The sequence below is a fragment of the Mirounga angustirostris genome, unplaced genomic scaffold (genome assembly GCF_029215605.1).
Source record: "Mirounga angustirostris isolate CCGP_5_RB_7025 unplaced genomic scaffold, mMirAng1.0.hap1 SCAF_12, whole genome shotgun sequence".
Lineage (NCBI taxonomy): Eukaryota > Metazoa > Chordata > Mammalia > Carnivora > Phocidae > Mirounga > Mirounga angustirostris.
In genome coordinates this window covers 3,014,386-3,029,412 of record NW_026991720.1, presented here as the reverse complement: position 1 = coordinate 3,029,412, position 15,027 = coordinate 3,014,386, and the positions used below count along the sequence as shown (strand labels likewise).

The following is a 15,027-nucleotide window of genomic DNA, read 5'->3' as shown; positions in this document are numbered from 1 at the left end:
TTGACACCCTGCCCTTCCCTTCATGGCCTGAGTCTTCTGTGTCCAAGAGAGTGACAGAGGTCTTGTGTCCTGAGTTAGTGATTTGGGGAGAGAGTATGGTCCTGCGTTTAGTCCATAAGCAATAGTAAACTTTCCTTGCACGATGGCACATCTACAGTGATTAACATAGAGAGATGTAATTAAGAACTAAATGGTGCTCTCATGAACACAGTTCCCTAAATACTTAACTCAGAGTAACTGATGGGCTGGGGAGAAGAGATTCCATCGTGTTTAACAGAGAGCCTTCATGCGTTAGAGAACAGCAAGAACAATGTCACCGGAGGTAACGGAGTTGCAAATTCTCACAATATTTGAATATGGTTTCCGAAACCAAGCCTGTAGTTGGCAAGACTGTACATTCACGTTCCTCCACTGCCATTCCCCTAGACTAACTTCATTCGTGGGACCAGACTCATCCGGCACTGGGGCAAACCACAACCCTGGGGGGTGCAGCGATAAACACTATCAATACTAAGGCCAACCCAACAGCCCTCAGCAGGAACCCAACAGAACGCAGCCCGCAGGCAGCCCTCCCACCTTCCCACACGTCTATCGGGCCTCGGGGTGGCTCTGGGAGGCCACTGATTCAAAAGTCCCAGTACAGATGTGAGGGAATGCAGGGTCAGAGGCTGTGGGGAGAAAAGTAGCCATGTGAACAGACCTTAACACACCAATAAGCTCATGTGATGGAGTCCCTTTCCACACAGGAGACAGACAATCCAGGAACCCATAAAATATTTTCATAAGGGGCGCCTAGGTAGCACATAAGTTGATAGTGGTGACCAGGGCTTAGAGCGGAATATTCCGAGAGAGTGTGAAAGCCTGCTTCTGCCCTTCCCACAGAGAGAGGTGAAGATGGAACCCCTCCATTCCATCCACCCCCACTTTGGGTTGTGTTCAAGAAATGAAAACAAGTTACACTATTAGCAAATGCTACGTTTTGGTTATGCGTGAGGGTTTGAAAACAATTTTGTCATAATCCGTGGTGACGACACTTGTTAAAAACGTATGCTCTCATAGAAGTAGGAGAGATTATGTTAAGTTCACACCCATTTTGGCATGATGGACTGGGTGTAGGGTGTCTGCACCGTAACCCGGCTGTGTCTGCCCTGTAAGTTAGCAGCAGCAGAAAACCCACCACTGTCGCTGGGGAAACAGTAACAAGCTAGTGAATGGCAAATGTCTTTATGCAGCCCTTCTCAAAACTTTCCTAATGAAACACCCCTTAAATCCTGGAGTGTGAACACAGCCACTGTAAGCATTACTTTTCCTTGAAGTTTCCTGTTTGTTTGTTTTTTTAAAGATTTTATTTATTTATTTGAGAGAGAATGAGAGACAGAGAGAGCATGAGAGGGGGGAGGGTGAGAGGGAGAAGCAGACCCCCCAGCGAGCAGGGAGCCCGATGCGGGATTCGATCCAGGGACTCCAGGATCACGACCTGAGCCGAAGGCAGTCGCTCAACCAACTGAGCCACCCAGGCGCCCCGAAGTTTCCTGTTTTATCATTAAAAAAAATCATGTGAATCCTCCCTCCCCCACCCCCACTAAAAAAAGGAACTTTGAGAAATATGAATATCTCAAGAGGATGTTGGTTTTTTTAAAGCTTCTGGCATAGAGCCAAACCCTGATATTGAAGACGCCACACACAATGGAATTTCACAGTCCCTCAGCCCATGGGGTCTCTTGGCCACCGGGGGGTTTGCTCTCAGTCTCTGCTCGTCTGCAGACAGTACGGAAGACCACAGACTCATTCTCCGCTGCTGTTGAGGAACATCTTAAATAATACGATTTTCTCAACAAGATGCGGGTTTTTGATTAGCATGGGGCATACGGTGTGACACTTGTGGCCAACAGCATATAAATACACATTACACAGCAGCGAGATGATCAGCTTTTTGAGAGTGAAGTTTAGTAAGAGTTCGTATTTTGTTTTTCTTGAGTAGTTGGGATGGTTTGCTTTCCGTATGTGAGGAAAGACGAGGTGAAAGTGGAAGAAATTATTGCATGAATGAAACTTGCATCATTTGCATTTCCATAAAAGATCCTGCCGAAGGTTTCTGGACCCCTATGTACCGCCGGGACACCCCCCCGCCCCCCAAACAGCTCCGATCTCCGCGCCCTCGCTACGTGCCAGACATCAGTCACCGGCGGTGAGCGGGCAGGTGTGGTGACCATCAGGCGCCGCAGAAGCGGGTCACAGACTAGAGGTCGGGGCACCGCCAGGTGACGCGGCGGGTGCAGCGCGATCACCCGTTGACCGCCCGGTGGAGGGGGCCCGGTTGGCAGCGGAGGCTCATCCGTGCGCCACGTCCGGGCGAGGACCGGGAGCCCAGGTCGTCCGACCGAGAGACGCCACCCACCCGCTCCCGGGAGGCCCGCTCTTCCCTCCCAGGCCCGCCCGGCAGGGCCCCGCAGCCCCTCCGGCCGTCCGCCCGCCAGCCGTCCGCGCTCCCGAGCCAGCGCCGGGCGCGAGGCGGTGGTGGCGTGTGCTGACGTCATATGGGCCGCGCGCCCCGGATTGGCCGCAGCCGCCTCACCAGACCGCGAGCGGACGGGCGCGCGGGCGGGGCGGGGCGCGCGGGAGCCACGCCCCAGGCGGCGGGCCGGGTAGGCTCACGTGATCCGGGACCCCGCCGCCCGCCTTATAAGCTGCGCCGCGCGCCCCGCGCCACGGGCCCAACTCCAGGCGGTCCGGGCCTTGACCTCGTTCTTCCGCGAGCCCGCGCGGGCGCCCCTCGGACAGGTACGCGGGGCGTGTAGGGGGCTCTCGGGTCGGGAGCCTCTGGGCGGGGGCGGGGGTGGGGAGGTCGGGGCGCCCCCACCCCCTCCCGGGAGCTGGACGGACCCCAGCCCGGCCCCGGGGCGGGGCTGCACCCCTGACCCCGGTGGGCCGGCTTAGCCCCCCTCCGTCCGGGGCCCCTGGTAACTTGCGCTGCGCGCGGACGAGGTGTGGCAAACTTTGGGACTGGACGGGCCAGCACTAGAGGTGCGTGCGGAGGGCACTCGTGGGCCCGCTCCGGTGCGGGGCAGCGCGCGGGCGCGCCGGACACCTGGCCGCCGCCGCCCCCAGCCCGTGCGCGCTCAGGTGGGCCCTCCCCGCGGGACCTGCGGCGCGGGTCGCGCAGTCTGCAGGCGCCCCGGGGGCCCGGGCTCTCCCGGCCGAGCCGCGATGAGTGGGCATCGCCATCCGTCCGACGGCCGCCCCGGACCCGCGCGCCCCTCGCCAGCGAACTTGACGGGGCTCCGTCCCCCGCCCCCTCTCCCTGCAGGAGCGCCGGCCCGCCCCCGGTGACCGATGCCCAGGCTGGACGACCACTGCTGGAGCTGTTCCTGTGCCCAGGGCGCCAGGCACCGAGGCCTCCCTGGAGCCGGGGCCGGAGGGCTGGCGGCCAAAGTGGGAGACATGCTCAGCCCCGCCGCGCTGGCGGCCCGCCGCGGCCCGGACCCCGACTCCGCGCCCGCCCGCGGGCCTCGCAGCCCCGGGGCGGGGGGTCGCGGCGCCAGCGGCGGCCCCCCCGGCAGCTGGCACCACCACCTGGTGCAGCGGAGCCTGGTGCTGTTCTCGGTGGGGGTCGTGCTGGCCCTGGTGCTCAACCTGCTGCAGGTGCAGCGGAACGTCACCCTGTTCCCCGAGGAGGTCATCGCCACCATCTTCTCGTCGGCCTGGTGGGTCCCCCCGTGCTGCGGGACGGCGGCCGGTGAGTGCAAGGAGGGGGCCGCTCGGAGCGGTGGCGGGCACGGGGGCCCGCGGGGGCGCCGGGCCGGTCTCCCGCCGACCTGGCCCGGGGGCCGCGCGTATAGCCCGCCGCGGTCCCCTGGCCGAGCGGGCCCGGGATTGGTGGCCCGAGAACTGGTGAGCGGCGCGGCCTCGCTGCCATTGGCCGGACGCTCGAACACGCTACCCGCCGGACACCGAAAACAAACCGTCACATGGGCCGGCAGGGCGGGGGCGGCGCGCGGAGGGGATGGCCAGTCCGCCACCCGGGTGCCGCTGGCCGGAGTCCCTGTGGACGGGCGCGCTGACTTCTTGGACTTGTTCTGCTCCCTGGCTGCTTTTATGACAATGCATGTTTGGTCTCAGCTGGGATGACCACTGAGCGCTTCTGAGGTCGAGCAGCGTTCATCGATGAGCTCGCTGTCAGGTGTTTGCTGCGGCCTCCACTGCACCAGCTGTGGGAGTACAGAGGGGGCGTTCCGGCCCCTGCCCTCAGCATGCCACGCTCTGCTGGGCAGAACACAGGTCTCTCCAAGTGGGACCTGGTCTGGGCAGGTGTGCCCTGCTGTTGGCTGTGTAGCCAGCGTTTATGGACTGCTCGCTTTGTGTTCGATGTGCTTTGCTTTGCTCACTCCTTACAACAGCACTCTGCTGTGGCTCCATTTCACAGATGTGGAAACTAAGTCACAGAGATCTTAAGCATCCCTGTCTAAGGGGACCCAGTAAATGGCAGGGCTGCTGTGCATCACGCTGCACACTGCCTCCCTGGCGTCTGGGTGTGTCCCCTGCGTGGAGACACATCCCATTGGCAGCAGACCCACTGAGCACAGCTGGATGGCACAGGGCTCGGAGTGGGGCCTTCTAGCCAGGACACATCACTGGGGGGATACTGCAGCTACTTGGTGGGTAGACTGCTTTCATCTCTGTTCTTAGGAAGATAGGGTACTACTTAGCCTCCCTAAACCCTTTAAGCACATGGTTATCCTATTAAAAATCCTTTTTGGGAAACTTACCTAGATGCAGATCCCATGTTTCATGCCCATATGGTACAGCAGTTCTTTCTTTGAATCAAAAATCTGATCTTAAAAATGAAATATTTTAGGTTAGGCTTTATTTGCGATTGAAGCTTCAAGGGATTCTAGGACTATCTGAAACATAGTTTCTCATACCTCCTTTAAAAAAAAAAAAAATTATCAGGTAGGCAGAGGGCAAAATCCCACAGTACATTTGTACCTCTAGCCTTTAACCTTAAAAGGTAAGATTAAGTTACAGGAAAATAAGTTCTAGAATTGTTTGGGTTCCAATTTTCAAAACTCTAAAATTAGAACTTGATAAAATGTAATACGAAATTGAAACTGAAACTCTCCCATTGAGTGTTTTGCCAGAATTGTGTCTCTTGTTTCTCTGTTCAGGAACCTGAACTAGTTACCTCTTTCACGGACACCAGGTGGAACTGCCCCATGGCTTTCAAGCCTCCGCACTTGGGTGACTTTAGGTGCTGAGCCTTGCGTCCCACAGTTGGTCCCAGGGGCCTGGATCCCCACCAGCCACCAAGCGCCCTGTTCCTGCCTTCACTTTGTCCATTTTACTTCTGTCCTGGAATGCCACACCCACCCCCTGTCTAAATTCTCTTTGTCCTCATGCTTTAAAATTCTGTGCCTGTGAAAATTCCCTAACTCTTCCAGACCACAGTAAGCTCTTCCTACTCCGCCTTCTAGTTACATAACCCTCGTCATTTTACACATGAGGGAACAAACATGAGGATCCAGGCCCCATCGGAGCCTGCAGGGAACAGGGGGGCCTGGTTTTCTGAGCCTGGTCCCAAGCTATTCCCACAGGTCAGGACCTGGACTCGGGGGACGCTCAGCATGGCTGACTTGTCATAGCATTATATGGATAATTAACCCCCCCTGCCTGATTCAAGTCCGTGCCTAATGAAACTGAAGAACAGCAATTCTATTTTAAGTTTCTCAAAACAACGTGAGCCTTTTGTTTGTACTCAAGGAAAACAAAAATATAAAATTAGTCTAAATTAAAATGCTGTATTATAGGACATACATTTTTCTAGGAAAAGAACTGATTTGAATAACATGTTAGGAATTGCCACGTAGAAATCATATCCTTGAAAGCTGGTATATTCTAATACTATGTTGTTGTTTTTTTACCAGCTGTTGTGGGCTTGCTGTACCCCTGCATCGACAGTCACCTCGGGGAGCCGCACAAGTTTAAGCGGGAGTGGGCCAGCGTGATGCGCTGCGTGGCTGTGTTTGTTGGCATCAACCACGCCAGTGCTGTATCCTTCCACGGATGTGCTGCGTTTCCTCAGCTCACATGCTGAAACGTTTGTTCCCTTTAATGAGCATATATTATCTCATAGGTTCGCTGAATGGTCTTCTTCCAACTCTTACTTTAAAGCGTGTTGCTTGGTTTCTACTTAGCAAGTGTTTTCGAAGTGGTTCGGGAAACTTAAAATAATACCAGAAGCAGAGAGGACTTTCTCTGTTGTGTGGTAGTATCTTCTGGTTCCTTGGAGTGGGTTTTGTAAATTCCCTCTCACATGCCCACCTTACATCCTTCTGTTGTGAAGACCTGGTGTCTGGCCCAGGGAGAAGTGGCTGGGGGTCCCTGTTCTTGGGCCGCTTCTAGAGGTTGAAGAGAAACCGGTCTCTGCTTCTCTGCCGCCTCCCTGGCTCTGACCACCAAGTTTCAGGGCCAGGCAAAGGTGGTGTCCTCTGCAGTAGGATTCTTAACGGAAGGTCCCTAGACTTCCCGAGTCCTCGGGTGAAATGCATCGCACAGACTGTGTTACGTGTGTGTACGTTAGTGTGTTTGTCAGGAAGGACAGGCCATAGTTTCCCAGGTCTCAAGACTTTGGGTTTCTTTAGCACAACTAGAGTCCATTTCAAAATCTTAGGGGAAGGTATTTTCAGAGTTACTGTTTCTTAAATCTGCTCTACCTGTATTTTAATGATTCGAGCGTCAAGACAGGATACTATAAGATACCTTAGCTCTGACAACATTGGTTTTTTTCACCAGCTGATCAGTAGTGTGATGAAAAGCAGCTGTGTCTCCACAGACTGTGGAAATGTGTAACGTAGAATGACACCTGATGACGTGTCCAAGGAGACATGGGGAGAGGAGTGTATTTGCTCAGTTCAGGTTACTAATCAAAACAAAAAATGGGACTGGGACTATAGAGGACTTAGCAAAATACGCTGTTTTGTGGTCTAAATGCTTGCAGCTACAGCTTTGAGAATGTCTCCTTGTAGATGAACTATCCAAGCATGTGATCCAGAGGCGTCCTGATCATGGCATCCTCGTACCCAGCAAAGCCTTTCTGCAGCAGCCTGGGCAGGTTTTTTGGATGGAGAGTTATGTGGTGGATAATAATGAAAACATACGTGTAGGATCTGGGGTGTTGTGTTTTGCTTGGTTGGTTGGGTTTTTTCCTTTGGCTTATTTTAATCATCTTAAAAATCACTGAACTTTTCCTTAACCTTGCATCACCAGAAATTGGATTTTGCCAATAATGTCCAGCTCTCCTTGACATTAGCAGCCCTGTCTTTGGGCCTTTGGTGGACATTTGACCGTTCGAGAAGCGGCCTCGGGCTTGGGATCACCATCGCCTTCCTGGCCACTCTGATCACTCAGCTGCTGGTATACAATGGTGTCTATCAGTAAGTATGTGCTCTCGAATAGCGACTGTGTCCAGAAGCTGTAACTTCACTTTTGTTAAAAACACCCACTCAGCTGGATGTCATGTTTTATTTATATAACATGAGGCCGGTTTGGGCAGGAAAGTCTCAAAAATGCTGCTTATTGTCGATTTGCACGTTAACAGCGTAGCGTCTGTAACTTGATCTCGGGGTGCAGCATGCAGACGTGACCGGCCCGCGGCCCGTTGCGGTAGCCGGGTGACCTGTGTCTCCCCGCTGAAGGGGGTCTTAGCCCGGAGGCCATCCGAGCCCAGGGAAGCTGACGGCTCGGGCACAAGTCCCTCTGCTCTCTCGGCAGGTACACATCCCCGGATTTTCTCTACATCCGCTCCTGGCTGCCGTGTATCTTCTTCTCGGGAGGTGTCACCGTGGGCAACATAGGCCGGCAACTGGCTATGGTACGTGGTGACGCGGTCTGCCCCTGGCACGGCAGGTACTGGCCTCCTAGGCTGGCTTTGCACGAGTCACTGTAACGTGTGCTGGTCAATGTCTAGTTGAGAGTCAGGAACGACTACTGAGAAGAGCGTACGTTTAAAAAAATAAGTAGCAATACCAATGCAGCTCTTTGCTAAATTATAAAGATTCAGGGGATTTGTAAACGCATGATGAGCTGGAAAGCAAGCAGAGTTGTGGGCAGCCCTGCATGTAATGGATGCGTTCAGTGGCTTTTCTGAGCTCTCAACTACTCTAGTAACTGGCAGCGTGTGGTCACTGAAAGGGCTAATGGTTGATAACGAGGCCCCTGCCCTCACGCGGGGGCAGGTGATGCCAGGGCAGCAGACGCCGCGGAGACCCTGCGCCCAGGTCTGGGCCTGGGTAGGCAAGCCCTGTCCTTCCTGGGATCGGTGGGCCTGGCGGGCCTGGCTCGGCGTCGCAGGGAAGACGGACTCCCAGAGCGTGGAGCCATTTCTGAGAGCCGGAAAGGCAAAGGAAGTCTGGGATCATTTTGGCAGTTCTCTTCAGTAGTAAACATTCACATTTCAACACTTCAGTAAGAGAAAATTAAGTGTGGACATTAACTGTTCTTTCGAGTTGACTTTGACTCTAGGGCTGCAGTGAAACGAACTGAAGAGAACTGCGGGGTCTTACGAGGGCCACTGCCCTCAGAGATCAGCCCTGGGGCGTTCGCAGAAAACTTGTCTTGGTCCCTCAGGCTGTTTATAGAACAGGACGTCTATTTGTGCCTGCTGATACTTGTGGGAGTTGAATTTGAAGGCTGCGTGGCTGGTTCACAGAGATAGAACTAAGTTCTGAAAGATGGAATGTGTAGCACTGTCCCACTGGTTCCGGAGTTCCTCGTCCCTCCCTCCACCCCTTCCAGTTCCAAGGAGCCAGCGCCCAGAAGGGAACTTGATGAAAATACAGTTTCTCGCAGCTCCAATGAGGGTCAGAGGACTTGGCTCGCTTATATTGACTTGCACGGGACACGCGTGCGCTGACTCCCTCCTGCCCAGCCCACTGACTGGTTTTCCGAGTAGAACTCGGCAGGTCCACCATCTGTCCACCATCCGTCCACTGTCCATCCACCAGTGCTTGCTCTTCCCTTTTAGTCTTTAAGAGCGGGGGGACTTGTATAAGGATGTTCTTACCGTACCTTGAAATGAGAGGCATGATAGTCACCTTCCCTCCCAGGTCATGAGAATGAGTGGACTTCTCAAGTCTCTGCACCCACCCCACGTGCCATTGTTTCCATCCATAAGCATGCAGCTCCCTCCCCCTGGGCCCCAGCTACAGGGAGAGTTAGCAGGGTCAGAAGTGGGGGCTTCCTTCCCCTGGACCAGGGGCACTGCCGGCCATCCTGTCGCCTGGGACGGGAGCTGCTGACGGCGAGTGGCCGCTCCAGGGGAGGGAGACAGCAAGGCCCCCATTCTCTGGGTGGAGAGCTCGGGACAGGTGAGCGTGAGTGAGACCGTCCTCAGTTGTGCGGGCAGCTGTGTTCGTGCTGGGGGAAGCTCCGTGTTGGAGCGCGGCTTCCGGCGGCTTCGGGGAGTTGGGGCCACCTGAGAGTGCGGAGCCAGGTTTAATCCCCATTCTGTAGCACGGGTCTGTCTGACTTGGCGGGCAGCACTTGCCTCTCTGGTGAGGAGACCGGCCTCGTGAGTGGGGGGTGGGAGATGGGCTCTGGAACGGGTTAGAAGCAGCTACTTTTGGGAAGTAGAACTGTGCATGGTTTTTAGAGCTCGTTAGATTTTTCCAGTCCTCATTAAAAAAGTTACAGTAAAAGCATTACTTTTTTTTTTTTTTTTAAGATTTTATTTATTCATTTGAGACACAGAGATAGAGAGAGAGAGCATGAGCAGTGGGAGAGGCAGAGGGAGAGGAAGAAGCAGACTCCCCGCTGAGTCAGAAGCCCGATGCGGGACTCGATCCCAGGACTCCAGGATCATGACCTGAGCCGAAGGCAGACGCTTAACCATCTGAGCCACCCAGGCGCCCCAAAGCATTACTTTTATAATCAGAAACGCACGTATTGTGTAGGAACTTGGAGCCTGTGGAGGGTGTGGATGAGGGAGCAGGGAAGCCACGTCCCAAAGCTGCACGCGGGCTCCGTTCAGTGGTTCAAGTAACTTCCTCCATGTGGTAGTCGTTTGCCTGCCCTATGTTTAAGAGAAAATGGTGAGCCTGTAGCATGATTGTATGGAAGAGCTTCGAGTCTTTTAAAACGTTAAGGCGTCAAGCTGCCCCAGGGCAGGGGATGTGTGGCTCTGCTTCTCGTGGCCCAGGCTGCAGGATTCCTGGCAGCGGAGAACTGACTCTTTCCCATGGGTGAGGGCCACCCCTCGGCCGCCGAGGGCTGTAGCAAGGCCGTGTCCTTTCTGAGGGCTGTGTCGGCTCGTCCAATCTTCGCGGCAGCAGTTTGAAGTGGGACCTGCTGTCTCCCGATGTGAAGACGGTGGGGAGAGCGGCCAGGAAGGCCAGCTGCTCACCCGAGCACGTGCGGAGGGAGGGAACGCGAGGCCAGCGCGCCCGGGGTGTGACGCCCGCCCTGCTGGCATGCGGCGGCCGGCGGCCCTTCCTGGGGACTGTGCCGGTGTCTGTGCGGTGCCCTGGCGTCACAGGGGTCCCCTGCTGCCCCGGGACATGCTGCTGTCAGGCAGCGCACCCGGTGTCCCATCCGACCCAGGCTGAGCGATCGCTCTTGTCGGTGGTCACTTGTGTCCCTGCGCTAACACCAGACCTGGCCGTAGTCTCCCGGGCACCGTGGGTGGCAAACCCACCTTCTCTGCGTCCCACGTGCAGTGGGTCTGCCCCCGGGTTTCTCTAGGCGACCTTTGTTTAGGACCTTTCCCATGTTTGTAGCCAGCAGCTCATCGTGCTTTCAGATGACCAGATCTTACGTCTGTGTTTCCCTGGGTAGGAATTAGCACCTGAAAACTCCTGGCGGCCCCCTCACTGTGCTTCCCCCACATCAGACACAGGACAGTCTTGGGCTTCTGTCGCTGACTGGTGGCGTTCATCCGAAGTCCTACAGGACGGGTGCCTAGGTGGGGGAGGCCGGTGGGCCACATGGGTTCGGGGAAGAAAACATTCGCCGGAGGTCCTCCCGTGCCCTTCAGTGGCCTTGTGACCTCAACAGAGGCCCTTGGTCGTTGGAGCTGCTCCTCCCTCAGTGAGACCTCAGCCCTGCGCTGGGAATCGCCGCGCAACACCCGAGAGCGGGGAGCAAACAAAAGTGGGGAGCACCCGGAGAGCGGGGAGCACCCGAGAGCGGGGAGCACCCGAGAGTGGGGAGCACCCAAGAGCGGGGAGCATCGGAGAGCGGGCAGCACCCGAGAGCGGGGAGCAAACAAAAGTGGGGAGCACCCGGAGAGCGGGGAGCACCCTAGAGTGGGGAGTACTGAAGAGCGGGCAGCACCCGAGAGTGGGGAGCACCCGAGAGCGGGGGCACGCGGGCACCTGCAGGCGTTGTCGTGAGGCTCAGACTAGGAAGCACGGGCACAGGCGTCCCTCTGCGTCCCGAGCCAGGAGTGTCTCAGCAGACTGCCCGCTGTCGTAAAGGTCCTTAGGAGCAGACTGATGGTGCCCAGAAGAGCGTGCTTTCTAGACCACAGTGCACGAGCCTCCCCGTGCCACCGCCCGCACCCCTGCGCCCTCCCTTCAGGGGCGGGTTTAGCCCTGTCTGCACTCGCGCAGCAGCTTCGCGGCTCCCAGCCGAGGGCGGTGAGGTCGTCACGGGCGGGGGGCTGTCTTCTGTGCCCGGGGCTCCCAAACTTCCTGTCCCCACCGTCCCCTCTGTCAGAGGAGTTTCTCTGCACACACGTGCGGGGCTAATGTTCTCCCTCTCTTCCCGTGTAGGGGGTTCCTGAAAAGCCACATAGCGACTGAGTCTTCTAACCCACCGGAGCAGAGCCAAGATTTGGGAAGAAAGTCTGTGACGTTGGATTGTGACAAAGATTATCTTTTTTCTCAGTGATCCATTTAGATTGGGCTGATTGTACCAGTGACTCCCGGAAAAATAACTCACCTGTCTTAGAATAGCGAGTGGGGAAGCACTGCTTCTCTTGAAATGGTACCTTGCTTGCCGCGTCCATGCCCGTGTCCGCTCTGGAGACGCGACCCCAGGCGGGCGCGGGAGTGCGGGCGGGCACGGCTTCCCGAGTATTCGATCTCATTTACGTTATTAAAAGCAAGTTGCCGTATTTCACAGCCTTGAACTAAAGCCTGATTACCAGCTGTTGGTTTTGTGTCGGTGCCCACGGGGGATAGCTTGATGGTGCTTAACAAAGGTGAAGTGTGGAAAAATAGGAATAATATTTATCCAAGAGATTTTTTAAAACTAGGGTTGTGTAAAAAGAGAAGTGGCGGTGAGCGCAGGGAGGCCGCTCGTGTGCGGCCGCGGTGCTGAGACGCTTCACGCTCACGTGCGACACGTGTGTACCACAGCGCACAGCCGTGCTCTCCTTCCTCCCGCGGAGTTTTGTGCAGACAATCTTACCGAGCACAGAGGGCAGTGAAGGCCGTAGGCCACACTGTGACGTTCTGGAATTCCCACCTCGATACTTGAGAAGTTTCATCCAAAATCCATGATCCTCTGAGGGAGTCCCGTCTGCCGTGTATCTCAGTCCTAGTGAGCCAGAGTCCTGTGTGGTTTCCTCCATCCTCCAGAACAGACGTGGCGATTCTCCCACAGCCCTATGGAATCTGCAATCTGTGATTGCCTTGTAGACGATGCGTGCACACGCCGCCACATGGAACATTGGGTGTCTCTAAATACTCACAGATATTGGTGAGCACAATGTATTCACTGAATGGCATAGACCATCCTAGACCCACTTTGCAAGGATTGGGTCTCAAACGTCAAGTGCAATGTATATGAAAACCAATCTGAGCCTTGTATTCTCTTAAATATTTATTTTTTTTTAACGTGTGAGAGGTTAAAGAGGGTTCTCCATTCATTTCAGTGCTGCATGGAGGCAGAATTCAGCAATAATTTCTTTCAGTTATGAAGTTACTCTGTTGTGCCCTCCACTGAGCCCTGGTCCTTTGAAATACTCCAGTTGTGTGGGTTTAGTAGACTTGTCATTTTTACTTACAAATTTACCTTTTTGTACTTTGCAATTTAAATGTTTTTGTTTTAAATTCTGTGAAAGTGACTTCATTACGAGACTCCTTTTGACTAGAAACGGGCGATGGGCAGGACGGGGGTCGGAGGGCCTGGTGGCCGCGGCTACAGACATGCGCCCTCGGTTCCGCTCGCGCAGTGATCTCGTTGCGGTTATTTGGTTTTGTTCTGAGAAAAATACCTTGGAGTAAATTGTAGGCGACTGTGTAGCTGATCTGTTTTAGAGGAATTTTGTGTAAAAGAAAACGGGATCATTCCGAACTTCACACTGACCCCTTACGTGTTTTCTGAAAGTGAAGATGGATGATCAGCTGCGTGAAAAGATTTTTCAAGGAGGAGGTCAGCATTTTATAAAAAACCAGAAGTTGTTAGGTGAAAGAAATAATTGAATCTTTAAAATATACTTGATCATGTACAAACAGTAAGTATTTTTTTCTCTGAAACTGGAAGTAAAACTCTGTTAGAAATAATGTAGCCAAAAAATGTGAATCTGAAGAATTTTTTTGCCAATACTTTATAGCAAGTATATGAACCAAAGTGATTTGCGTTTGTAAAAATGTAAGATATTATGAACAAAATTTGCACTATACCGGATACAAACATCTAGTGAGATTCACATTCATACTAAGTTTTCAGCACTGTGTTCTTTTTGCATTCATTTTTTACTCTTATTAAAGGTTCAAAACCAATTATGGTGTTTATGAGATTTTCTTTAAAGGGGTGGAGGGGGCTTTGTGTGGGATGTTAGAATTTGGAATGGGAAAATACCTTACAGCTCTTCAAACTTGACTAAATGTTTATATAAGTACTCCTGGGGAAGCACTACTCGAGTGTGTTTTTCCTTCCGGTGGGAGGTGATTGGCAGCAGACATTGCACCCCCCAACTCTGGCAGGGGGGCATCTGCCCGGGCCTGGCTCCGCCCTGGCCCAGGAGAGCTGTGCTCCGTCTGGGGGTGAAGGGCCGCTTCTCCCCATCCGAGATAGGGGTCTGCCTGCAAATAGAGCCCAGGAAAAGTGACCACCAGCAGACATTTCCCTCACCACAGAGACTCGAATCCCACGCAAGGGGGGTCCACGTGTCTCCAGCACAGCAACACCCGTGCCAAACCGTCCAAGTCCAGGTTTGACAGTCTGGGAGCGGGGCGCTTCCGGGACCGTTGGTGGGTCGGCGGGCGAGGAATCCGCCATCCCGTTTGGTTATGGGCGAGGCTCGCTGTTCACAGATTCCTTCTTGCCCCCTCGGTCAGCTGCACGGGCGAGTCTGAGTGCAGGGACTCGGCTGGTTTTGAGTCCCCTCCAGCCTCAGCCGAAGAGTTTCTGGAGGTCAAAGACTGACCCAGGATGCTCGTCACTCGGTGCCCTGGCGCCGTCCCACCCTTGCTACAGGCAATCCCTTCACGCTGGTACAACAGTGAGGGAAGGGAGCCAACGGGAATCTAGACCTGCCTTGCCTGGGACGCCTGGGCAGCTCGGGTCAGGGTCTCAGGGTCGTGGGATCGAGCCCCACGTCGGGCTCTGCATTGAGTGCGGAGCCTGCTTGAGATTCTCTCTCCCCCGCTCTCTAAGATAAAATAATTTTTAAAAATAAATAAACCTTTCTATTTCATGTGTTAAAACAGACCTTTTGCTAACAACTCTCTGAGTTTCCGCTTTCTCTGTAATAATGTAGCTGGCAAAGTTGGGCTCTCCGAAAAGCATTATATTGTAAAAGATTAATAAAGATATTAAAATTCTGCTTCAGTACATACTATGCAATAAGGTTCTGGCCCACTCGCCACTAATCTCCCATCAGGCCTGCTTTTGAACAGGAGGTGGGCTGATGATAAGCAATAAATTAGCCACACGAGGGATTTATTTATTTATTTTTTAAGATTTTATTCATTTATTTGACCGAGAGAGAGATCGTAAGTAGGCAGGGCGGCAGGCAGAGGGAGAGGGAGAAGCAGGCTCTCCACTGAGCATGGAGCCTGATGTGAGGCTCAATCCCAGGACCCT

General features: G+C 54.2%; 1 protein-coding gene across 4 annotated transcripts; it reads left to right on the top strand.

The window, feature by feature from the left end:
• The first annotated feature begins 2,522 nt into the window (after positions 1-2,522).
• On the top strand, positions 2,523-13,721 carry INSIG1 (insulin induced gene 1). Of its 4 annotated transcripts, none has more exons than XM_045863991.2 (6): positions 2,651-2,781; positions 3,308-3,736; positions 5,922-6,046; positions 7,264-7,430; positions 7,768-7,867; positions 11,766-13,721. In XM_045863991.2, the coding sequence occupies exons 2-6, from the start codon at positions 3,334-3,336 to the stop codon at positions 11,793-11,795; spliced, it is 825 nt and encodes a 274-aa protein (XP_045719947.1). In that variant the 5' UTR covers positions 2,651-2,781; positions 3,308-3,333; the 3' UTR covers positions 11,796-13,721. The 4 variants fall into 4 exon arrangements, with proteins under 4 accessions (XP_064431752.1, XP_045719947.1, XP_064431751.1 ...); XM_064575681.1 differs by having other exon boundaries at positions 7,748-7,867; XM_064575682.1 differs by lacking the exon at positions 3,308-3,736 and having other exon boundaries at positions 2,523-2,781.
• The last annotated feature ends 1,306 nt before the right edge of the window (positions 13,722-15,027 follow it).